Source organism: Mus caroli, chromosome 11, assembly GCF_900094665.2.
Source record: "Mus caroli chromosome 11, CAROLI_EIJ_v1.1, whole genome shotgun sequence".
In the NCBI taxonomy this organism is placed as follows: Eukaryota; Metazoa; Chordata; class Mammalia; order Rodentia; family Muridae; genus Mus; species Mus caroli.
Genome location: NC_034580.1, coordinates 114,207,263 through 114,233,019, shown reverse-complemented (window position 1 = coordinate 114,233,019; position 25,757 = coordinate 114,207,263). Strand labels below are relative to the sequence as shown.

Genomic DNA, 25,757 nt, shown 5'->3' with positions numbered 1-25,757 from the left:
GAAAGGGGACCGGAAAAACAGAGGCGGCTTTAGTGGAGAAAGTTCCTCGTGTGGGGATAACGCATATGCTGGTCCAAGTCAGTGGGCAGTGGCTTTTCCAGGGACTCATTCCATCCAGCCACAGCCTTTGGTTCCAGGTTCAGCTCTCCTCATCTTGCATTCTCAAAAGCTCGGCCTGCCCTGCCCTTTACTTTTCCTCGATAGGAGAAACTTGAAGCTTGACTCTTTACGAAGCCACCTCCCCTCAGTGGTCTTACTTTGAGAGGAGGCCCCAGCACTTTCAGCACAGTCAAGGATGTCTAGCTTTGAGGTCTAAGAAGGTTTAAGAATAAAAGAGGAGCCGGAGCTAGGATTCTTTCTTCTCCTGCCTCAGTCAGCTTCTCAGAGCTGTTGGGAAGTAGCCCATCCCCTCTGCCCGAGACCAGCCAGCTGCTTTCTCTGCACGAAGAGGGATGGGAAGCGCCTGTCCTTGAGATCTTTACGCATGTTTGTCCTCTTAATATTCTGACAGCTGGGGCGGGAGAGCATCGCCTGAGGAGGTCGTGATGCTGCCAGTCTGAGGGGAGGGAGGACTCCTCCAGGCTGTGGCTGTGAACTGAGGCTTTCTACATTGCTCATCAACACCTCTTCAAACAGACGCTTTCAAAAAGCTCACAGTCCCTGCCACTTGAGACAAATCTCTGATTGCTTTTCTCACCTGGAAGCTTGTCCTCTGACTGGCCTGTCTCTGTATCTGACCTCACCCCTGAGGTGATGTCACAGCACCACAGCTCTGCTGTTCCCATGGCAACAGCCTCCCTTGGTTAACCAGCCAGGGCAGACAGGGCTGCTGGCAGAGGTGGGGAGTGGTAATTCCACCTAACCTGGGTCAGTGACCCCTGAAACCCCACGTGGACCACCTTAGGACAAGATTGCAGTGTCTGCCCCTTCTCCTCTGGGAAGGGGGGTCTTTTGTGCCGGCTGTTGGGGGAGAGCGTGTGACCAGGCCACGTGACCTGATGCAGATTTAAAAGTCCGTCTTACCAGCAAGAATAGGTGCTGACAGCGGGGGTTGGGGGTGGGAAGACAAGATGCTCTGAGGAGTGGGAGGTGTCACGACATTAAGAATAGCAGCTGGGTGCCCCTGAGCTGGCTAGGGACTTGGAAAGGTGGTGAATACCACCCCTATATTTAGTAAGGCCCCACCTGCATTAGCCACAAGTGCCCCTCTTGGTTGGTGGATGCCTGGACCCTGAGGTCAGAGCGCAGCTTACCACAAGGTCTGTCTGCGGGGATCTGAGCTTGTTCCTCACCCCCTCAACTGGCTGCCCTGCTGTCTTGGCCTGGTAGAGCCTACCCTGTCCTGGTAGAGCATAGGGGAATGGTCAGATGTCCACGTGTAGCCCCACCCCCAGAATCTGGGTGAGAATGGGGCTGTGAGCTTGGCCAAGACATACTTTGCCACACCTTCCCCAGGAGAGTTTCTGACACCACTTCAAAAAAACGCAGCCCAGCGCCTTTAGGAATGATCTTTCTCTAGAACTTAGCTGAGGGAGGAGGGGCCGGAAACGGGCCATGAGACAGCGTACTGTGTCGTAGAGTATAGAGAAATGGGGTTAGAAACATCTCTGATGTTTATGTCACCTGGGCTTGGCTTGGATGCCTCCAGTGATGGGTGTCTCATTGCCTACCCAATGATTTCAAGACAGCTCCATAGAAACTGCTTCCTTTCACCCGGCCAACCTTTGCCTCCCTGTAATGTGTCCTCCTTGGCCTGGCTCAGTCATCTGGAGACGCATACCGTAAGTACCGCCCTCTCCCCACATAACTGGCCGAGCATCTGGGTGGTCCTCACAGCGATGGGAGAAACTGCTGTCACTCACTTCACAGATGAGGGGCTGAGGTAGCATTGATCACCACCTCTCTCTGGGCGCACAGTGTACCACCTGCCCTCCTCCCAGATCCTCCATCCCTGTAGAGGTTTCTGCCTTTTGTCATTGTCCTTCTGAGATCCTTGCTGGCATCCCTGGCCTCTTCTCTCCTTTCTCAGAACCATCTGGGAAGAAACTCTTTGCATGTCTGACTCTCCCTTGCTCTGCTGACATTCAGTCTGGCTGTTACTCAAGCATCCGTACATTTCTTATTATTCAGTATACTCCTAGCCATTTCAACACTTAAACTGTGCTCCCCCGTGCCCTGCCCCGCCTTGCCCCGCCCCCAAAAGGGTTTCTTTGTGTAGCCCTGGCTGTCCTAGAACTCACTCTGTAGACCAGGCTGGCCTTGAACTCAGAACTCTCACTGCCTCTGCCTCCTGAGTGCTGGGACTAAAGGCATGTGCCACTGGGCTTGGCTGTCACACTTTTCGATTTGATGGTTGGGTTTTGTGACACCAGAGGCCCACATCAGGTGTCTTCCTTGCTTCTGTATATATCGAGACAGGATCTCTCACTGAACCTGGAGCTTACCAACTTGGATACCCTGCCTGGCCAGTGAGCACTAGGGGTCCCCCAGTCTCTGCCTCCCCTGTAGTGGGGTCACGGGCATGAGCTGCTGAGCTCAGGTATTTTGCATAGGAGATCTGCACTCGGATCCTCTTGCTTACACAGTAAGAGCTTTGCTGACTGAGCCGCCTGCTCAGCCCCTCATTGTGCCTTGAAAATGATTATCCCGTGACCTTGTCACAGACACTTCTCATCCCTTTGACATCACAGACCCCAGTCTGCCCATCAGCTTCCTGGACCTTAATGTTGTCTTTACCTTCAACATTGGCCTGTGCTCCCTTCAAGCCAGGTGCTGTTCTCAGTGACAGAGGCCATATCATATGCTGCTGAGACACCCTGACTGTGGAGACAGTCTGTGGAGACTGAGGGCCCAGCAGCCACATCACCGAAATGCCTCTCTTTATGTCTGAGCCCAGGATGTCTGGGCTGTCCAGCAGAGGATTAGATTCTTCTCAGACTGTGGACAGAAATCACCCTGGGGCTCTGAGGGGCCGTGTGGCTCCCAGCCACAAACAGTGCTTGGGTCTCCCAAGCCCCCATACTCTGACTGATGGAATGGGTGAGATTTGGGTGTCTTCCTTTTACATTCTGTCCTGTCAGATTTGACCTGGGATACAAGCTGTTGAAAGAAAATCTTTGTGATCTGGGACTGGCGGCACAGGCCTGTAATCCTAGCACTGACGAGGCCGAGGGAGGAGGATCGCAAGTCGTAGGCTAGCCTACAGGGAGACCCAATATCAACAGAAACCACACGAGAGCTGCGAAAGCTGGAGACTTGCAGCTGATTTTCCGTCTGTCTTGTGGGTCACCAGTGCCCTATGGGTGTTGTGTTTTAGGATGAGAGAACATGGAGTCAAAAGCTTGGGTCCCTGACACGGGCCAGGCCCGCTGACTCCTGTACTCCTGTTTGCTTTTCTGACAGATTCATTGCTAGCTGTTTATTCGTGTGATGCCAGGCCACAGCAGCTAGAGGGACAGGTTGCTATCAGAGGAGGGGGACAGTTCTAGCCAGCAGGGAGGTTGCAGCCGGCTATACAAAGCTGACTTACTACGTCCACATTAGATTAATGTGTCACTTAGTGTAAGAGGAGCCTGCCCTGTATATCTTAAGAACCCTTGAGGATGCCCTATGCTGTACCAAAGAACTAAAGAAAACCCAGAGCAGTGTTGTGTAACGGGCGAACTGTGTATGCTCTGTGCCAGGCCCTCTCAGGAGTTACAGCAGTGTCAGGCTGCATGCATGAGACTGTAAGGCTGAGCTGTATAGAAATGCTGTCTCTAGTTGATGCCACTAATCTGTAAGTATCTCTGGATGTTAGTGTCTGAGTCCTGAGTATATAGGGCTGTAGAAGACCTCCTATTGTGGGGTGTCCCAGGGAGGGGAGGGGAGGACCCTCATGAAGAATCCACAACAGGCACCACGGTTAAGGCGCTGGGCAGCAACGGGTTCTGGATGTGGAGCTGGAGGCACAGAGTCGACCAGACCCTGCAGCTGCCCCACAGGCTGGGGTGGGAATCTCTGTAGGGTGGAGCCCTGGAACTTGCTAGAATTTCAAGGGTGTGCTGCTGTTGCCTGTGGGTGATATTTGGAGACTTGCTTGTAAGGACAAGAGGGGCCACTCTAGGTTGTCTCGGTGTACTGTAGTGGGGGGAGGGTGCAGGCATAGAGGTGGGTGCATGGAAGACAGGAGGGCTTGTAAGAAATCCCTTGTAGGGGCTCAGCTGTTGTTGTTGCCGGAGGGAAAGAGAGCTAACTGTGCAGGTGGACTGAGAGGCACTGCAGCCTGGCTTTATGGTTACGGATGCTGAGTCCAGCCAGCTAGCTCCACTTGGTCTTGTCTTCACAAGTATCCCCTGACTTGGCTAAGCATCCATAAAAGAACACATTCTTCCAAGTCCCTGGAGGTCGTAGTACTTGATATTGTTCACCTGTGTCTGGGGAAGGTGGTAGGTAGCATCTGCTGTATTCATTATTTGGTGAATATTTGAGTCATATCAGTGGTCAACTACAATGGTGGTCTGTGGCCACTGTGTACCTGGTGGTAGGAGGGTGTGACGCATGGTTACAACAAAAGCAGCAAGTAGAGGGCCTGGTGCCGCTATTTAGCTGTGTGGCTGTCCTTGCGGATGTGCAGAAAGCAGACCCTAGGCATCCACGGGGCATGGGTACCAGGATGGCTCTCCTGCATGAGAGACAGGACTTACACAGGTCAGCTGCAGGACCCCAAATGCTTCTGGGATCCAGCCTGGCTGGTGTGAGCCTGTTCTCTGGCTCCTCGCGTAGCTTCTGATTATATCACTTTGGTTCCTGGTTTCTCTGGGGCAGGCACTGACTTTTTCTTCTACCCAAATGCTCAAAGGCATTGGGATCACCTTGGAGGTGGGGGGACCTCAGGCTCTCATGTGCAACCTGGTACTGACCTGTTGGCTCAGGTATGTGCTATGGGTGGCTCTGCATGACTTTTGGGACTTGCTGATGAGGACATCAGTTGAGTAGGTGCCTCTCCTTAGCAATCTCAGGCTCAGCAAGGACCCTCCTTGAGTTCCAAGTGGAACCCTGTCCTTTGGTCACAAGAAAGTTGAGGGGGAGGGCACAGAAAAGAGCGAAAAGGCAATTGTCATGGGGACATGGATTCCTGAACTGCAGAATTGGCTATTATTCTCCCAAAGATTTCTCCATGAGGGTGAGGGTCACTGACTGAGATGGGGACTACTTCTGGGTGGCAGAGACAGGGCAGTTCTTAGTGATTGTCACCTGTGAGAAAGGATGGGAGTCACTGGCTCTAGGCTCAGAAATAGACTTTACACCTTAGGTGGGACTGGTGCCATCAGAGAGATCGTCACAGCAACACAGACCCTCCCCACCCATGGCGACACCACTGTGGCTATTCCCCGTGTGGGTAAAGCTCAGGGTTCGGTGTGAGACACACGTTCACACCCAGCTGCTCTGGGTTCTGACTCACTGGGTCTCTCTCTCTCTCTCTCTCTCTCTCTCTCTCTCTCTCTCTCTGAGCTTCCATTTCTCCTGGCTACAGACTTAGATGTGGTAATTCCAGGCCACTCAGTCTACGGCCTACTGTTAGAGAAGCTGCCAGACTGTTGACGAAGTGCCTTGCCCCATTTTAAACGCCCACCACAGGATGTAGGTTCCAGTTTCCCTAGCTCCTCCTGATTGTGGAGGGAGTGAGACAGTCACACTGCAGCTTCAGCCTGCCTTTCTGTGGTGACTGTAGCTCTTCATGTGCTCTCTCAGCTACGCATCTGTCTTCTTGGTGAAGTCTCTATCTGTATCTTTGTGTCTTTTCCTTTAAAACAAAAAGACTTATTTTTAATTATGTTGGGCTGGGGTGAGGGTAGGGGAGAGGTGGGATGGTGGGGATGGGATTGTGAGGTGAGGAGGGGGAGTGAGGTACAGGGGATGGGTTTGGGGACATGATGGTGGCATGTGCACATGAGTGTGGTGCCCATGGAGGCCAGAGGTGTCATATCCCTTGGAACTAAGTTTCAGACTATTGTGAGCCACCCTACATGAGTGCTGGCAACTGAATCCTGGTCCTCTGGAAGAGCAGTGCTAAGCCATCTTGACAGTTCTATTTGTATCTTTTAAACAACATCTATTATGTTGTTTTTTTTGTGTGCACCTGAGCGGATGCCTGTGTGTAGATGCCTGTGTGAGTGGATGCCAGCACATGTGTAGAGGTGAAAGGGCAACTTCCAGCTGTTGGTTCTCCTACACAGGATTCTGGGGCTTGAACTCGGGATGACAAGCTTGTGTAGCAGGTCTTTTACCTGCTGAGCCATCCTGCTGGCCTCTGGTTGTACCTAGGTAGTCTTCTCATGGAGCTGTTCAAATAGCATGGACTGGAGTCTCTTCCTGGGTCTGTGGTGTGAAAACCTCGGTGATTGCAGAGGGTGCACAGGCTTAGCTTCTGATGCCAGCCACCTGTCAATCTCTGCTTTAGCTGCTTGGTTTTTCCTGTTATGTCTAAGAAATCTTTGCCTAAGCCAGGGCCACGAATGTATATGTGTATGTGTATACGTACACACACACACACACACACACTTGTTTTCTAAAGGTTTATAATTTTAGACCTGACCTTAGGTCTATATGGGTTTCACCGTGAGTTGATTTTTGTGTACGATATGAAGATGATTCCTTTCTATACTTTGAAAGAAAATCTCAGTCTCTGAGTTGAGGGCTCCATCTTCCTCTCGTTTTTGTCCTTTCGGCTACTATCGTGGTTGGCATGCTGGCCGGTGTCACATTCGCTGTTTTTTCTAAGAACACACTTCTGATTGCCTGGTCGGGAGCAAGGAGCTATTACAAGGACATACTTGTCCGTGTCAGTGTAGTGTGACTGGTCATGACTGGTCAAAGACCCTGCGGTCTGCCTAGTCAGAGACCTCTTTCTAGGATGTGATCTCGTTCCATTGTCCCCTGACTCCCTGCTTCAGCTTCCCCAGATGTGAACCTCAGGTGGTAACAGGGCATCACTTCCCAGGACAGCTAGACAAAAGTGATCTGTGCTGTGTGTGGTATGCATGCCTATAGGCTCAGCAGCAGTGTGTGGTGTGCCTGTCTATAGGCTCAGCAGCAGTGTGTGGTGTGCCTGTCTATAGGCTTAGCAGCAGTGTGTGGTGTGCATGCCTATAGCTCAGCAGCAGTGTGTGGTGTGCCTGTCTATAGGCTCAGCCGCTGTGTGTGGTATGCATGCCTATAGGCTCAGCAGCAGTGTGTGGTGTGCCTATCTATAGGCTTAGCAGCAGTGTGTGGTATGCATGCCTATAGCTCAGCAGCAGTGTGTGGTTTGCATGCCTATAGGCTCAGCAGCTGTGTGGTGTGCATGCCTATAGGCTCAGCAGCTGTGTGGTGTGCATGCCTATAAGCGTAGCACTTGGAGGGTCGAGACAGGAAGATTACAAGTTCCAAGCCAACCTGGGTTGTATAGGGAGATCCCCATCTCCAAAAGGGGAACCTGCACGACAGCTGCCTAGTGGACGGGGTAGCCTGAACTGTATGTGACATTGTAACATCATCAGTAATGGATATGCAGAGCTGCTTTCTGATGGCTATGATTGACATTGGTTTAAGCGGATCAACCTGCTCCTGTAGGGACTGAAAGAAAGGGCGGTTGGTGGCTCTTCATGTGACCAATGTGATCATGTGACGCTGTCCCCTTGAGAAGCACAGCTTCTCTTGGAAAGTCTGGCAAAGCATGGGCCCTTCTGGTGCCACGGAGACACACAGCAGTCCCCTGACGACCTCACAGTGCCAAGCCGAGAGCACTGTGATGTAACGTGCATGTCTCCTTCTCTCTGTCTGGTTTGTATTAGATCCATGGAGCAATCATGTGCTCTCCCACACACATGCCTGCATATGCACCCCTGTTCTCCTAGATGTGCATGCACACCCCTGCTCTTGTGCATACAGGCGTGCAACACAGATGTATGAGCACAAATCCACACACACACCTCCCCCCCCCACACACACACCCTGCCAGCGATGGCTACATTGTTGCTCTTCCCACCTTTCCCCCCCCCCCACCTGTTTGTTTTCAGATGCTCCTTTCTGCAACCTCCCCTGACACCTGAGTCCTAACCTTGCTTTAAGGGTGAAGGGTTCTCAGTCTCTACCCTGCTATTGTCCTTTGTCCTGGGGCTACCCTGTGCATTTAGAATGTTTAGTGACGTCTCTGGCTTGTTCCCATCTGCAGATGGGTAGCACATCTTCCATCCTCTTGTGATGACAAAAATCATCTCCAGACATTACCAGATGCCCTCTGCAGCCGTACTCTGTGAAACATGCATGCCCCCGTGCAAACCCACCCATGCAAACTCCCACATGCATACCCACAACATCCGAGGTGTTCAGGAAAGAGAGTCAGAGAGTGGGTGCCAGTGGGCAGAGGTTGGGGAGAGGTCTGGTGATGGTGTTTCGAGTGTATCCTGTACACCCATGTACACTTGTCTCCAGGGCCTTGCACACTCTTCTTCCAGCTGTCTAGAGTGGCCTGTGCCCTCCAGGCCTTGTAGGTTTGCTGTGATTCTCTTGTTTCTGCGGGTGCCCCAGGCACCCGCATCTGCAACTTCTGCCTCTGGCTACAGCCACCTTTGCTTACAAGTGTGTCTGCAAAACTCACAGAAATGCAGAGAGACACAGAACGAGCAGCTCAGCTGAGCCCTTCTTCCGAAGATGAAGCCTTAGTTTTGAGGCAGAAGCCGTTAGAGATGCCAGCCCAAGAGGAGGACAGTACCACTCTGCAGCAGTGGAAAGCACGACAGCTGCAACGCCTGGCTGAGGAGTTAAAGGCAGAGTGGCAGGAGGCCCGGCTGCAGCAGGTCCGACAGGCTGAACGCCTCTATTTATCCCACCTGTTGGACGAGGCAGCTGAGCGGAGTGTGGGAAACGATTCCAGCGTGCATGAACAGAACCAGAGAAGAACAGCAAAACACACGAGGGCTAAAGAGAGAAGCCGAGCAGCATTCAGAGAGGAGCGGGGCCGCAGGGAGGAGCACCCCAGGCAGCACCCCAAGTCCCGGAAAAAGGCACCATGCTCAGAGAGACGCAGTTCTGCCAAAGCCCGGAGCCCAGCCTCTGGTGAGAAGGGTAAAAGGAGACGGGTGTCTTCAAGTAAGAACCACGGTGGCTACCAGGGCCCTCGGGTGACCAGAAGGGTAGGTGTGGCAAAGCTCAACCCATTCTTTGATGGAGACACTGACTGCATGGAGGACGTGCAGAAGGAATTCCTCCGGGAGGGGAGGCGGCCCTCGGCAAAGGGGACTCACAACCTCAGGGACCAGAGCCTACAGGGCAAAACAACAGCCCTAACTCAGCCCTTGCTCCTCGGCCCCACCTGCAAACAAGAGGCTGCATCCCAGGAGCCCCCAAGCAAGTACAACAAGAATCTGTGGCACAAAGAAATCGAATCTACCTTTGAAGAATTGTTTAACACGAATAGGAAGCTGAAGAAGCATTTGAATTTGCACCTGGAACAGAGGCTCAAGGCAGACCAGAATCCAGATGAGCAGCAGAGCTACTCAGAGATTCGGAGTGAGAACTTTGGCACCCCAAGAGAGGAGAGGACGGAGGAGGTAGAAATCACCGAGGAGTCTGGGAGCCCAACCGAGGTGGAGACCACTGAGATGTGGTCCAAAATCAATCTGAAACAGATACTGAGTGACACAGAGTACCCCAGATACCAACAGATAGCAAAGTACCCATTAAAGAGTGAAAGCCTAGTGCCTGTCAAGGCAGGAACATCTAGAGAACAAGATGACTTACTCTCACTAAGCCCAGAGTCAGGACAGGAGCCACCCAAGTCACCTTTGTTGGAGGACGAAAGCCTCAAGCCTTACCTGCAGAAACAGGCAGACTCTGTAGCAAGCTGGATGGCTTTGAGGCAAAAGCAGAAGGCAGAGTTGGAGCAGAGAAGGCAAAAGACACTTTTGGAGCTGACAGAACACCCCAACATGAGCTTGGAGATCCACTACAAGGCTGAGCTGGAGGAAGAACGCCGGGCGCGTAGACGGATGCGCTTGGCTCTCCTCAAATCTAATTCCACTGGGATCTGTGCCCTGCCCTCTGACCGAAACAACCTGTCCCTGGACAACGGCCTTCTCGATGAGGACAAACAGAACCAGATGATTCGTGACCTCCAGCAGCAGATCTTAGAGCAAAACAAGTTACACCAGGAGTTTTTGGAAAAAGCCAGGAAACGCTTGCAAGAGTTTCAAAAATCATTTTAAAAGCAGACCCACCCATGATAAATACATCCCTGATGGCTGCTTTGCCTGCACCATGCCTGTGTGTCTCTTAAGTCTCTTTGTTTCCCATCCCAGCAAATGCCTTCATGCAGAAGCAGGTTCCCCATGGGGTCCAGAGAGTGAGTCTAGCCGGTGTTCTACAGTCTGGTTTTATAGTCTATGGGGACTCATGGAAACCCCAGGTAAAATAGATTCTTCAGATGGTTTACCCAAACACTGGGCTTCCTGGGGCATTTGGGGTTAGACGGGCACAGTTTCAAAAGATACATCATTGGTTGCTTGGACTCTGGCTGAGACAATGTCAGAGCCATTAGCTAAAATCTCCCTCCTTTAGGAGACGGGGAAGAAAAAGAGATAACAGTGCTTACAATATATGCACTCTTAGAACCTTATGGATGGGGGACAGGCAAGCCCAGCTCAGCTGGGTGACCTATCTGAGGCCAGTGCTGATTGTGGAGTGGTGTCAACAGAGGGGAGACCTGGATGTCTCGTTAGCTTTTTTCTGAACCAGCAGCCACCTGGGAAGATGGGGGTCAACAGACTTTCTCTGCAGAGCCCAGATAGTAACTGCCCTCCTTTTGCCAGCTAGCATCTGGCCACTGCTCAGCTTGACTTTTGCAGCCCCAAAGAAGCTGTGGAAGGGCTGGGCTGTGGCTTAGAGGAGTGTAGAATGCTCCATAAGCTACGCTGAGGGTGCGTGAGGCCCTAGGTTCAACCCCCCAAACTACAATAGCAGTTGGGGTTACCACTGGGGTGGGTGGGGCCAAGTACAGTGGGGACCTGACTGACTTAGGCGGTAGCTGCTGGCTATGGCTCCACCTTAGTTTCTGAGCCTTCTCTCACTCCTCCCCTCCCCCTCCCACTTTCTTCTCATTGACTTCTAGATAGCTTGATGGATTGCATTGGTTCATGATGCATTAGTAATATCAGTCTATAAAACGGCCATCTTTATTTCTCATATGTGTTTTGTAGACCACGTAATGGAGGACTATTAAGCCAAATGACCTAGGGAAGATTCTCTGACATATATCGATTTTATCTCAACCCCCTGCTTCCTGGGACACGCACCTGCTGAACCCTGCAGCACATACACTTCTACTGAGCATGGTGGGTCATGGCTGGTTTTCCTGGGGATTGACGTGCCACTTCCCTGCTGTGGTCTCTCAGCCTTGCTCCTGACCCCCAGCCATGAATGTAGAACGCATGGAGATGCGTTCACCTTGGCATGATAACTTGGCATGATACCTTGGCGGGGCTTTTGGAGCTCTCCTCCCAGGACCCCCAGCGTGTCTGTGCCTCTTTGTGAAGAAGAGCACTATGCAGCCAGTGCCTTTGGATTGGGAGGCCTGGCACCGAGAAGTGCTTCATTCTAACCCCAGCTTTGGCGCCAGCTCTTGTTTAAAAAACACTTTTGGAAGCTGCAACGAAAGCGTGCAGCTGGGGCGTAGGTGGGAGGGCTCCGTTTACCACCCCTCAGCTTCCCGTTTGCACCATTTCTGCTGAAAGAATTTTCTCTGCTCTCCTGATAGTTTTCATCTACACAGAGTGCCAATCGCTGTCCCCGACCCTTTCCCCAGCCCTGTCCCAGCAGGTAAGCTGGGAGCAGCCTGTGAGGGCCATACAGCTTGTGCATAGCAGAACACACAAGCATTGAGTAGCCTGTGTGAGCAGTGTTGCCCAGGGGTTAGGCCCACAGCATGATGTTACTGGGCCCGGTGGGTGTGTGGTTCTGAGCAGCCTGAGTCCGAAGCCGCCTGCTACTGTGCTCCTCATCTGGCTGGACCCTAGTGATATCCCACAGGGGTTTGGAATCTGCTTTTGTTTCTCGGTCGTCAGACCTCATTCCTGCCTGACTGTTGGCTGAGGCTGTGTTGCATGATATGGGGCAGCACCCTGCAGCACCACCTCCATCCAGAGGAGTCAAGTGGGTGTTGCGGCGTCCCTCAGCCTAAAGATGCGGTCACAACTGGACCTCACGTTGCGTAACCAAGCCTCCCAGCTTAGTTGGAAGCCACAGCCCAATGAGCAGACTCATCTTCCCAGGGCACAGCACATTGTTTTTGTTTCCATTTACAAAAATGGTATTTGTGGCCCATGTTCTGAGTAAGGAATTGCTCCTCCTCGGCTACACTGAGCTAAAAGTAGGTGTAGGGATGGGTGCTGAGACATGATGAAGGATGAGTCACCTCTGCCTGGACAGTAACACCTACACTGTCCCTTGGCAGGGAGCATGAGGAGAAACCCTGCCCTCTCCCACTTGTCTTATACGAGGCTAAAGGGGGATGGGCTAGCCTTGGCTCAGGCCAGTGGTGTAGGTTGTGAATCCAACCCCTAGGATCTCCTCATGCTAAAACAATGACTTCCAGCAATTCCCTAAGGAGATGTCATGACTGCCTTCCCATCTTATCCCTAAAGGGTCATGAGTGTGGACCCCATTTCACCCTTTAGGTTACACTGAGACATCTGAGTGGCAATGCAAAGTCCTCCGGTGTAACCTGGAGCCTCCCCAGCACCCTCCACTCTCCTCACCCATCAGCCTCAAGGACCACAGTGACAAGAGTAAAGGCTCTGTCACTCAAGGGGCAGGCAAGGGGTCAACACGCTGACTCCCCAGTCTTGAGAGTCCATCTCCTCCCTCATACCCAACTTCAGCCATCTCTGTCACTGGCATCTGCATTCTTGACAGGTGTTCGGAGGACACTCCTGCTTGACACCACTCAAATCCTGAGGCATTGGTTCGCATAGATAGCACTGCTGGCCAGGGTTGGGGCAGTCCATATTCACACTCCAGGCCTAGCCTACTGAGACGGAGTACTAAGGGCTAGTGTGAGGCTTCTGGGTTTGTACAGAGCTCTGTCTGGTTGCAGAAGAGTCCAGGCATGGAGGCTGCCTTTATCCTCCGTCTCCTGATGCACTCTTGCCCTGCACCTCCTCAGAGCACTTTGTATGCCAGAGCTTCTCCAGGCTTTGTGTCTCTGTACGCACAGGGGCAGGGGGCAGAACCTTTATTCTGACTACGTGCTGCACTCACCAGAATCCTTTTCATCGCGCTCCTTCCTCACGTCTCTGCCCCATGCATTTTCTCCAGTGTACATGTACTCAGAAAAGTCTCCGAGGCCGACCGTGTGCTGGACAGGCACCCTGTATACCCAGATTTGCAGGACAGCAGCAATGTCACTGTCCAGAGGTTGGGGCATGCCTGGGATGTCCACCAGGTGAGAGAGACAGGTGCCTGCACTGCTCACTGCCACACTGGCTGAGCCAGTCAGTGGTGACCAGGATGATCCACTGGGGCACACTTGGCTCAGTCACCTCTCCCTACCTAACTGCCTGCATGGCTAGCACATGTGCACATGCTAACAGCAGCACCCAGGACTTCATACCAATGAGAGAATGAGTTTAGAAAAGGGGCGTGAGTTTGGGAGTGGGGCAGGGACCCTCTCTAACCTGTATTGTTCCCCCTCCCTAACAAGTACATAACAGCAAGAGATCAGAGTCCAAAACCAGACAGGGTCTGGCCTCCCGCCAGTCTTCAGAGGATCCAGACTGGGGAAGCTATGGGCCCTAGACCATCTGGCTGGACACTTGAGGACTATCTTGAATGTCCTTCCGTACTCCGTGGCTTGGGGTGGGGCTCTAACTGATGAGGGGCTGGGGAATGAGAATGTACATTCTGCTGTGTCCCTTCAGGCATGGTGTATGGGCTCTGCTCACAGCTCCGTGCCTTAGTGTCCCATTTATAGGCCCAGGATTGTCAGTGCTAAGCACTAAAGCAGAGGCCCAAAGATCCGGTCATCCTAGGTCTGCTCCTGGGAAAGGAGCGAACGAAGAAAGATGACCGACATCCGTCTGTCCATCCGTCCATCCATCTTTCCATCCACAGCCACCAAGTGAAGACCCCGACCTGCCTCAGTGCTATGGGAAGACAGATGGTTTATAGGGGTCAGCAGAGTGCCCTCGGGGATCTCTCTGGGCTTTCTCTGCCCTGCTCTATGCTGCCCGGCTTGCCCAGCTTCGGGATTTTACAGGGCTGAGCTTGGCTCCCGTGAGGCCCTTGGCTTCCTGGCATAGAAATTGCGGAGCAGCAGCCTCCTCCACAAAGCCACACTGTTCTCAGCAAACCCTCCCAGGAGCGGGATGGATGTTTTTCAAATGATTCAGCGGCACGTGAATGGGAAGGGCCGCACTTAAGGCCTTGGCATGAGATCCTGCTGGCCCGCCACTGTAAAGGAAGGGTTGCAGGGCGTGGGCTTGGTTCCACCAGGCCTAGAAGGATAGAGCCAGGGTCCTGGGGGGCATGATGCAGCTGGAGGGCTGGGCCAAGAATGCTTGTAGCTTGCTTCTGCTCGCTCATATAGATGTGCCATCGCCCTCCCAGAGAAGAGCCAGAGGAATGGGCAGGAAATGGAGATGGGAAAGCTGGTCTCCATGGAGACGGGCATCTAGCGGACAGCCGCCCTCCTGTGCGTGCGATCATGCTAGAATCTGAGCAGTGGGCAGGGAGCCTGCTGCTAGGCAGGCCTGGCACATTCCCAGGCACCAGTCCATGAGTGGTGTGGCCCAGAGCTGAGTGCCCTGCAGTCCCTTGGTCAGAGCTTTGGAACCCCATCCCCCTCCTCCCTCACCCTCAGCCACACCCATCGGCTCGCCTTGGCTTGAGTTGCTATAGATGAACAGGTCTTGACCTCATCCTGAGTAGGCTCAGCCCTTCCCCAAGGCTGGAGTCCTGCTTGGTTTCATGCTCCCCAAAAAGCCCAGTTGCTGCCTATGAAGGGACAGATCATCGGATTTGGGAGTTTCTGTGGGAGGGGCTGGCTGGTCTCAGCTGCTGACAGAGGAAAGCAGTGTGGAATCCTGCTCACCAGCACAGGACTGTTTTTAATTACTGAATGACAGCCCCCTTTTCCTTTTTAGGGAAATGAGAGAAAAACGATTTGGGGAAGGTCTTTTTTTTTTTTCACCAACCAGAGTGGCTGGGCATGGAGCAAACAAGGCAGGGTAGAGTTCAGTGGACGACCTCAGCAATCTGCAGAGGTCACCGTGAGGTCACAACAGTGAGAAGGTTGATCACCATGAAGCCAGAGACATCAGGTAGAGCTGGAATCCTTGGTACCTGAGGACTTGTGAGCATCAAACCTGCCTTTCATCCCTTGGGACACCTAGCTGCTCACCTATAACTCTACATCCTCATGCTGAGGTGTTGCCTCAAGACCTGGGAGCCAGAGCAGGTTTTAGGGCTCCAGGACAGAGCCCCTCTGATGACCACTACTCCCCATCCCCAGTGGCTCCTCCAGCCAGTGAAGTCGTCCCATTCTAAGGAACAAGAGAGGTCCATCCAAGTGGTCGTCCCCATGCCCTCCACAGCCCAACTCAGGTCCCACAGCAGTTCAAGGACAGCATCCTGAACACTGTAACCATCTGATGGCAGCTGTCATAGGACAAAGCCAGGATGGTGTGGCTGATCTTATGTCCCCAGCTGAGGGTATAGAATTGGGGCACTGCCCAGTTCTTCTCCAGGCTGACTTTCAGAGTTCAAGACAAATTAATCCAGATTCAATGAAAAGGCAGCCTGGCTGACCAACTACGTGTATTGTGATGCCCTCTCTAAAGGGACAAGAAACTGATCCCAGGGGGCCACCTCAGTCAGGGTCTAGTTATGGGTGGTGTTAGCACTTTGCTAGCTGAATGGAGGGTGTAAAGGACAAGACCTTATCGCCCCACCCTCTCACCCCCACACAGAGCAGACTGGAGAAAGCCACCAGAGCCTTTGTTTACTCTGGGAGAAAGAGATTTTTTTTTTTTCTAAATAATCCGGCTGAATTGATTGGCAAGAACTCTCTCAAGAAACAAAGAAGTAGAGTGGCTGACTTTAGTTAGATATCTGCAGCTGGGCCTAAAGTTACTGCATTTGTATCCATTTGTATCTATTTGTATCGATGGGATGAGGGAGGTCTTTCCCTGAGGGATCTCCCCCACCTTAATGCCAGTAGCCTTAAAACAGTGTATCGCTGGCCGAATTAAACTGACAGGTTTTCTATAGGACCTTGCTGGCCCCATGTCACAGCAGAATCCTGAAGGATGGAGTGGCCAGGTAGTGACCCTCTGGTGATCCTGAATAAATCTTTTCAACCTCAGAAGACAGGTGTTGATAGCTACAGGTTCATCTGTGCTCAATATGGGAAACTCACACCCCAGAGAGGGAGCTGAGTAGGGGCCGTGCATAGGACTTAAATATTCAGTTGGCTTATGGGATTGTCCCAAGAGCAGGTGGGCCCACAAGAGGGTTACAGACTCCAGACTCCAACAAGGAAGACTCTTGCAAGCAGCTTTCTTTCAGGTTATGACCCTCCAATGGACTCTGGGCAGGTTGTGTCTTTAGATTCTCAAGGGACTTCCACGATGTTACAATGGACACTATCAAAATCTAAAGTCGATGACAAGCTGGGTGTGGTGGTGCAGGTCTTTAATCCCTGCACTTGGGAGGCAGAAGCAGGTAGATCTCTGTGACCTCAAGGCTAGCCTAGTTTACATAGTGAATTCCATGCTAGTAAGTTACCTAGTGTCCTCTCTCTCTCTCTCTCTCTCTCTCTCTCTCTCTCTCTCTCTCTCTCTCTCTCTCCTCTCTCTCTCTCTCTCCTCTCACTCTTTCTCCCCTTTCTACACACACACACAGTCTTGTTGGATTTATGAACATGTCTTCAGGGCTCAATAGACCATGTGTTGGTGACCCAGGGGACAGACAGGAGCCCCTCCGGAGGGAGAACCATGACTCTTTTGCCACAGTTGGTATCCGTGGAGTATTCTGAATCTTCCAGTTGCCTTTAGCCATGGCCATCACCTAGAGTTTCTAGCACCTTCCCTCCTAGAGAGGACAAAAGCAGGACAGCCCAGCCTCTGATGCTGTCCCTGGGCAGTTGTTACTGTCAAATGCAAACACGGCCCATCATCTTTGGCTCATTACCAGTGACCTCAACTCCACCCACCTAGGTCTTTTCCATCCCCTTCTGCTGGGTACACTGGGATTGTTTTTGCAGGCTCCTGGAGGGGGAAGTGACATCATGCGGTGTCCTCAGCCAGAGGGATGGGGGTAGGGGCTCTGCGGTTGTGTGTGCTTTGAATTAAGTCAGCGCTTGTGCATTCCAGTAGCCAGCATCTGGCAGCGAATCCATCAGCCAGTGTAGCACTCTCAATGGCAAACCCAGATGTTGGCTTAGCAGAAGGAAAAGAGGAGAAAGCAAATTTTGAGCTGCAGGGGGTAGGGGCACAAAGCACTTAAACACGGACCTCATGCTGCTGTGTCCAGCTTCGTGGGTAGGTAGTGGGACAGGACTGGATAGAGTTGGTCCCACCCTGGTGTCTGCCCCCCAGCCTAGCATGTAAATGTTCAGTCAACAGTCACCCAAGCCTTGCTTCTAGTTCATTCCATATTCTCTGAGTCTCTGCACTTCCCTGGCCTTCAAATGGCCGGGGACTCAGGAAGGCTGCCCATTCTGTGATGGGTTTCCCTTCTCTACAGCCCAGAGCTCACAGTGATGACCACTGCTATCTATGTGTGTGGTTTAGGGGTTATTCCTAATCCTTCTAGAGAATTCTCTATTTCCTCTCCTTTCCTGTCCATCTGTCTGCCCGCTGCCTAGATCAGAGTGATCTAAGGCCAGGGCAGTGAAGGCTTTTACTGGGACAATCTCCGCAGTCTCCTCCTCCATCCAGTGTTCTCAACAGGTAAGAGCTATGACCTGTGTCTGCTGCACTCAACAGTGCCGGCCCTGTCTCGCAACAGGACCGTTAGGTGGGAGAGGAGCGTCCACCCAGGTTTAACCCAGACCTGTGGTCCCATGGCTACCTAGAAGCAGCCCAGTTGTCAATGGAGATTCTTCACGTCTGCCCCTCCCCACTCCCTACAAACACCCCAGAACTGTGTCCCCATTACTGTTCTAGCCTGAAAATCCTGTGTCTACCCCAGACTCTCAGCTCATCCGTCTCCTCTCATCTGAGATTTTCAAAAAAGAAAGTAGATGGCCTTCATCCCTGAAGCAAAGTGAGCACACAGTCACTGGCTTAGGAACCCATCTGGCTGCCACGGGACCAGGGCCAGTGGTCCAGGTCTTTGTCTTATAGGAGCAGAGAAATCTGCCCTGTTTTCTCTGCCACAATGTGTCCCTAGCACTCTATGCCCTGCCCAGGGCCTCACTAACCCTCACCATCACAATATGACATAAGCTGGTGACATCTGTGTCACCTGCACCATCAAATGGTCTCTGAGGATCATGACTGTCAGAGTTCATCTCTGCATCAGTGCCTCTCACACAAACGTGCGCACCTGATTGTATCTCAGTCTTTCGGCTTAGATCATGTCAGGGACTCAACGGTGGTGTGGGGAGTTGGGAACTTCCATGAGACAGCAGTATTGAATCCTAGGTGCTATGGGAGAGAAAGGGGAACTTTTGGCTGTCTGGAAGTCATTGGGTTTATTTTCTGATTGCCAAGAGGGTGTTGCCTTTATTAAACATTTATTTTGTCTTGGGTTGAGACATGGTCTCAAATAGCCCAGGCCAGCCTCAGAGCTCTATAGTTCAAGGGAATGCTAAGATTCTAAGAACATGCCATGTCCAGTTGTAGGTGGTGGAACTTGAGCTAAGGGCTTTGTGGATGGCAACATAAGCCCTCCACCGGCTAAACTACAGCCCCAGCCCTTAGTGAACACATTGGAGCAGTAAGCATGGTGCAGTATAGTGGGCCATTACTGAGAAGCAAGGCTAGAAGTTCTCTAGACAGGCAGAGGGAGACGAGTCACTCCTTTAAGACCCCTGTCCCATCTTGTTTCCAAGCTGACAACAGTGCTATACAGAGAGCAAACACTGGGCAGTATTTACCGACACACTCACACATTTGCATAAGCACAGTGATGGTTGTACAGATTACACAGTGGGGACCAAGGACCAGCCACGCCCATGCTGCCATCCTGAGGCTGTCAGGGTCAGCCCAGCTCCATCTGGCAGATGTTCTCCGAGTCCCATCTGTTCCATAGCATGGCCTCTACCGGTTAGGACCTCTCAGCAGGCAGGTGCACAGGCGTTTACAGGAGATAGTGTGGGAGAAGAGCGGCAGCCACTGCAGGGAGAAGCCAGGAAGGGCTGCTTCTCAAGGCTGAGTGCAAGTTCTCTGAGAAGGGAGCTAGAGGTGGCATTTTGGGTAGAAGAGCTTTTCTGTTCTGGGGGGGGGGTACATATCTGGGTGATCCAAGCATGTGGGGGCCAGGGAGCAAAATGGATTAGGAAAGAGCAAGGGCCAAGTGACGTTGCAGAACGTATAGCTCTGGCTGTCCTGGAATTAGCTATATAAACCAGGCTAGGCTCAAATTCAGAGATCTGCTTGCTTCTGCCTCCCCAGTGCTGGGATTAAAAGTGTGCATCATCTGGCTCAAAAGTTAAGTGAAGGCATTTTGCAGGAATGTTTATGGAGAAGGCACAGAACCGAGAGAGGGCCCTTTGTTGTGGGGTGGCCTGCCAGGTGGCTTGCTTTAGGCTGGGAAACAGGACCCTGTGGCCAGGCCAGTGGTTACTCAGCTGCACAAAAGGACCAAAGCACCAAAGTTAATGGGCCTTGGATCTGGGTGGGGCCCGGGCTGTGGTGTGAGACTCATGGGGAGGGATCCAGAGTGCACTGGGGTCTGAGGAGCAGGTGGCACTCCCACGTGCCTGGACCTCCCTGCCTCTGTGGAAAACAGTCCTGGCCACAAGTTTCCAAGATTCAAACTGACCGCTGGAGACTCTGAGCCGGCACTGCCTACTCCTGGTCTCTGTTTATCTCATGTGCCCAGTGACAAAACACTTGCCCAGAGTGACCCTACACCACTGCCATTTGAAGGGCAGGCTTTTAAAAGCCATTAAATAGGCCCTGGCCCAGGTAATACACTCCAAGTGAAAGAAAGGGAGGCCTGCCTGTCACAGCAACTGCTGATCCGCAGAGGTAGGCTTCCAGGGAGGGAGCAGGGGCTTGATTCCTGATAGAAGAGTCCGGTTAGGCATGATCAGGTTCCATACCACTCTGGAACTTCCTTGTTCTGTCTCTTTACATCACTTTTTAAGGCTGTTGTTGCCTGGGATACAGTTCCTACAGGACCTGCTTCCTTACCATCGATGTCTAAAGTTTATGAGCCACACCAGTGTCACTAACTACAACCTGACTAATATGCTTTCCCACCCCATGTCCTGCTTCTCATAAAATACATGTTACAGAAGGCCACACACGGTGGCAGGCACTCGTCATCCCAGTACTGGGAAGGAAAAGACAGGATGGACCCAGGGGCTTGCTGGCCAGAGGCCTACTCAGTGAGCTCCAGGCCAGTGAGAGACCCTGTCTCAAAACCCAAGGTGGGGAGCCAGTGAGGATTATACATAAGCTCACATGGTAGAGAGAAAGAATTAATGCTCACAAGTTGCCCTCTGACTTTGATATATTGGTTGTAGCGTGCAAACCTTGCCACCCTCCAATAAATTAAAAAAAAAAAAAAATCAGCTCCTCTCCTCCAAGCAACAAGGCAATTGGCATCTGAGAAATGAAGGTCTCCTCTGACCTTCACATACATGGCCCATAGGATGTTTTACACGGAAACGTCTTCCTTTTGAGTTGCTAGGGAGGGAACTTAGGCCCTCCCTCTTGCATGCTAGGCAGGTGGTCTGCCCTGAGCTGTACTCCAGTGCTCCCCAGTGGAGACCCCAGATCTGAGTCAATCAGGCTCCTTTGGGGTGGATGACCCCTCTGCTCTAGACCTCAAAGCCTGTTTGAGGATGAGATGCTGGAATGTCAAAGCCACCTCACTGGCTGTCCATCAACCCTACCTACAGGAGCAGGATTGCACGCCAGGCTCGTTAACTGTTTCCCTAGCAACCTATAAGCAGGAAGATCCAGACCCACAGAGGCTGCAGCCTGCTGTTCGCAGCCACCCGGGCAGGGCTCCCAGCTTCCTCTGCCTTCACCTTTGTCAGCAAAGGATTCATTTGGGGATTTGTTGGTTTGGGCTGGTTTGTTTTGTTTGAGACAGGGTCTCACTTTGTAGCCCTTGCTGACCTGGAACTCACTATGTAGACCAGGCTGACCTTGAACTCACAGATATCTCTGTCTCTGTCTCCTTACTCTGCACCCCAAGTGCTGGAGTCAAAGGCATGTGTCACCATGTGTCACCACTCCCAGCTTTTGGTTTCATTAGCCCAGGCTGGCCTTGACATCCTGACCCTCCTGGCTCTACCTCCCAAGGGCTGGTAAGGTGAGTGTCACTGTGCCATCTTATTTGGTACTCTGTACTAGAGATTGAGCACAGGTCTTGGTGCAGGCTAGGCAAGTACTCTACCATCTGAGCCGTGTCCCAGCCACAGCGAAGAACTCTTGCTGACAACCATAGCATGACAAGCCACAGAACCTCCTCTCCTTGCTTATGACAAGACAGGAGTCTCCTCTGATCCCTCAGGTTACAGCAGGTGGGCAATAGGTTCACCTCCCCATAAGGAGCACATTTTACTCCCGTGGGCAGAGCCTGGATCCTGGTCATGGGGACTTTCCTTACATCCCTGTCTCTATACTTTGCAGTGATCAGAGCCAAAGCAGTGAGTGAGAAGGAGGTGGATTCCGGGAATGACATCTATGGCAACCCCATCAAGAGGATTCAGTATGAGATCAAGCAGATAAAGGTACAATGACTGTGTGGGGGTGGGGGGTAGGGAGCAGCGGCAGGGGCCAGGGCAGGGCTGGGGACTCAGCCTCCGCTAGGCCAGAGAACTGAGTTGTCAATCTACAAGAACATAAAAGCCAAGCAGAAATGTTACGTGTTCAACTATCTCAGTCACCATCCTATGCTGTGAAGCGACACCAGGGTCAAGGCAGCACTGGTAAAACCAAGAATTTAATGGAGTCTTTCTTACAGTTTCAGAGGTTTAGTCCCCGATCACCATAGTGGAAAGCAGACAAGAGCATGGTGCTGGGGCAGCATCTGAGAACTTTACATCCTCATCTACAGGCAGAGTGAGAGACATACTGGGCCTACCACGGGCATTTGAAACCTCAAAGCCCACCTCTAGCGACATCCCTCTTCCAACAAGGCCACACCCCTTAATCCTTCCCATACAATTCCACCAGCTGGGGACCAAGCATTTAAATACCCGAGACTATGGAGACCATTTTTGTTCAGAACACCACATCTGTCTAGTTTCAGAAACATGCTATCCTGATTTTGTTGGGTGATACACTGGTGTGTAGCTTGTTGTAAAAGGGTGAGTCCGGCAGGTGGGTGTGCTCAGGGGTAGCTTTCCTCCCTGTGCTGGGCCGCTTACTGAGAAGGAATCCCATTGGGTGAACAGGACTGTTGTCAGAGACACCATATACACACACATACGCACACCACACACACACAGCACATATACCACTGTCGTCAAAGAGACTGCACACGGCAGCCATAGTGACTGTGGTGGTGTCTGCCAAAGCACAGTGTTTTCAGAGTCTTTTCCATGTTGGGGACAAATAGGAAGAGATTCATACTGGAGAGGGAGTGGGAGAGGGAGAAGGAGAGGCTGAGGTTGTGGCTCAATTGGTAGAGTGCTTGCCTAGCATACCTGAAGTTCCAAGTTCGATCCCTAGCTTGGCAGTGAGATGCACTGGTGCCTGCCGATGGCATCGACTGCCTTGAAGTTCGAAGGAAAACAGCTGGCTCCTCCAGTGTTAGGGACAGCTTTGCCACACCATAGCGGTTGTGTCACCTCAAGGGGATGACTAGCCACTCGATACCAAAGCCTCTTTACGAGGCAGAGAAGCAGGTAGCCTTTCATAATATCCTCATTGCTTCATGCCAAGGAAGTGACTCTGACCTTTTGGAGTGGCGTCACTTGAGATGCCCAAGGAGACCTTGCAAGCGTCCTTCCTGCAGGGTCCTCTAGGAGAGAGGCTGGAGTGTTAAGTGGCCTTAGTGTTAAGAGCACTTGCTGCTCTTTCAGAGTTCAGGGCCAGCACCCATGTCCTGCAGCTCACAACCACCCGCGCTTCCGCTGGAGGGGATCCAGCGCCCTCTTCTGGCTTCTGAGGGTATCATGCACATGGCAGCAGACATGCAGACAAACAGGTCATGTAAAGAGAAATAATGTAAACCTTTAAAACTCAAAGGAAGGATAAAGGAAGGAAGAAAGAGACAAAAAGAAAAGCCTTTCTCTGCAGTGTTAGGAAGGACAGGAGTAAGGTGGGAAAAGTGGGGACACCACACACACACACATACCACACATATATCACATACACACACCATACACACCACACACACACATATACACACACATATATCACATACACACACCATACACACCACACACACACATATACACACACATACACACACCACACATACCACACACACACTGCACACATATACCACACATACCAAACACAGACACCACACACACACAACACAACCACACACACAACACACACACCACATACCACACACACACACACACAGAGCTAGCTGCTGGGAAATGTCTTCCTCAGCAGGGCAGCTAAAGAGCTGGGTAATTAAGGCATTGAGAAATCAAGCCCTCTCCCGACTCTGAGGTTCTGTTCTGGTTCCAGGGGCTCCTTTCTCTCCTTCATTGTTCCCTGGTAGCCAGTGCTTCAAGACCAAAATCTCTGGAAATAAGCAGGGTGTTGTAGTACAAGCCTATAAGCCTAACATCCTGGCTGAGGCAGGGGAATGGAGAATTCAAGACCAGGACTGGCTACAAAGTAAAAAGAATCCTGAAGTAGGGCTGGGGTGTAAATTATTGGGCTTAGGTTTAATCCAGAAGCGGGGTTGGGGGCTCGGGGGTGAGGTTGGGGGGTATGAAGATCAAAAGAAAATGGGAAATCCACAGCAGATAAATTAACACAGTTCCTGGGAATGAAGATGAGCCCTCCGTGGCCAGTAAGACTCTCTAGACTTTATCCGGAGGTCCGAAAATGACCTCATGCAGAAATGTCCTTGGAGAAAGTCTCCCACAGATGACAGGACTGTGCTCACCCGCTGAGATGTCCCCACAGCCCTCAGCAGACGACTTTGAACACCTTCGCAAAGCAGTGATGGCTTGTGAATCCATGGGACACGCCTGTGCATCCTGGGTCCTGGGTTGGGGGCACGCCTGGGTGCAACCATGTGTTCCTATTCCCATCATGCTCTGGGTGAGAGCCACTTCTCTATAATACCTGCCTTCCTGTGTTTTGCAGATGTTCAAAGGACCTGACAAAGACATCGAGTTTATCTACACGGCCCCCTCTTCAGCAGTGTGCGGGGTCTCGCTGGATGTTGGAGGAAAGAAGGAGTATCTAATTGCAGGTGTGTGGGAGTTCACCCTTCCCCACTGAGTGCTGAATTGTGGTGCAGAGAATTCCAGTGTCCTGGTCCCTAAGAAACATACTTCCCACACTGCCCTCTAGGGGTGAAAGAGCAGAGTTGCATTGGGCCAGGGACGGCTGATAGCCCATGTACAGGACACATGAGTGGCCTTTCTTGGAGGCACCCACCTGGCCCTCACCTATACAGAAGCCGTCGGTATTAGCAGCCTCTCCAGCAGGCCACATACCTGGGAAGGCCAGCAGCAATCTCTTCCCTGGGCACTGGCTAGGTGTTTAGGGGCTTTCCCATTTCCCTACAGAGATTGCACAGGTCCTCCACTGTCATGTTATAAAGGTGTTGCCATGATCCCCCAGTGCAGAAGAGGGCTTGGCCTCGAGCATAGTGATTAGCCTGGGGTCTGCTTGCAACACCTGCCAAGAGCCAATGGTTATATTTCCTATGAGCTGATTGCGATCAGAGAGCAACTTAAAACTAGAAGTGGTAGATAGAGGTTCTTCAGAATAGGCTTGGAGCACCCCCACTGGCTCTACCCAAAAAACAGGTTTATTTCTATGTATCTTGAGTGTTTTGCCTGCTTCACTACCCACCGGGATTCTCTGCAGTCTGTGACTCGCCAGATGCCCTGGCTGTATTCAGTCCAAGTCAAGGAGAAGAATCTGGGGCTTGAGCATCTCCTCTGGAGAATCCATGTGTGGTTAGGGCTAAGAGCCAGTTTCTAACTAGAACCTTCCTTGACAAAGGCCAGGAGTTACAGATAGCTGGTTAGTACATACTGGGTGGGGTTTACCTCAGGCGCCAGGCATGCCATCTCCTGTGCACATGGACACCAGGAGTTTTTTTTTTTTTTTTTACCTCCTGGGGCCAGACCTGTCGGTCAGAGCTGCTTATCACTTAGATAACCCAAATATGGGCACTGCTTTCTGTTCCGTGAGATAAAAACCAGCCCACTGAACCATTTGGGGGCTTCAAATAGGCAGGCAGCCTACAAATAGGTAAGCCATGCCTTGCTATCAGGAGCCTGACACACACAGTGACTGCTACAAGCAGGCTCAAACTCGTGCCTCACTCCTCATGCCTCGATGGTGTGAGGAAGCTGCAGGATGCCTGAGCAAAGTGGGGGACAATGGGAGAGTCTTGCAGGGCAGCGG

General features: G+C 52.0%; 2 protein-coding genes across 5 annotated transcripts in view; both read left to right on the top strand.

Moving 5' to 3' along the window:
• Timp2 (TIMP metallopeptidase inhibitor 2) overlaps positions 1 to 25,757 on the top strand; it is a 51,265-nt gene that overhangs the window by 12,488 nt on the left and 13,020 nt on the right. Inside the window, exons 2-3 of the mRNA XM_021175582.2 lie at positions 21,831 to 21,931; positions 24,480 to 24,588. Coding sequence (XP_021031241.1) covers positions 21,831 to 21,931; positions 24,480 to 24,588 — 210 coding nt within the window. The remainder of the gene's footprint in view (positions 1 to 21,830; positions 21,932 to 24,479; positions 24,589 to 25,757) is intronic.
• Positions 778 to 10,519, top strand: Cep295nl (CEP295 N-terminal like). 4 transcript variants are annotated; one of them, XM_021175580.2, is made up of 3 exons: positions 778 to 1,035; positions 1,689 to 1,781; positions 8,623 to 10,518. In XM_021175580.2, the coding sequence occupies exon 3, from the start codon at positions 8,625 to 8,627 to the stop codon at positions 10,224 to 10,226; it is 1,602 nt and encodes a 533-aa protein (XP_021031239.1). In that variant the 5' UTR covers positions 778 to 1,035; positions 1,689 to 1,781; positions 8,623 to 8,624; the 3' UTR covers positions 10,227 to 10,518. The 4 variants fall into 4 exon arrangements, with proteins under 4 accessions (XP_021031239.1, XP_021031238.1, XP_021031240.1 ...); XM_021175579.2 differs by having other exon boundaries at positions 1,685 to 1,781; positions 8,623 to 10,281; XM_021175581.2 differs by having other exon boundaries at positions 795 to 867.

Excerpts from the sequence above, each read along its gene's own strand:
- Cep295nl (XM_021175578.2), top strand. The coding sequence starts at position 2,871 with ATGCCTCTCTTTATGTCTGAGCCCAGGATGTCTGGGCTGTCCAGCAGA. Across the intron at positions 3,040-8,622 it reads TACTCTGACTGATGGAATGG|AAATGCAGAGAGACACAGAA; the intron begins GTGAGATTTGGG and ends CAAAACTCACAG.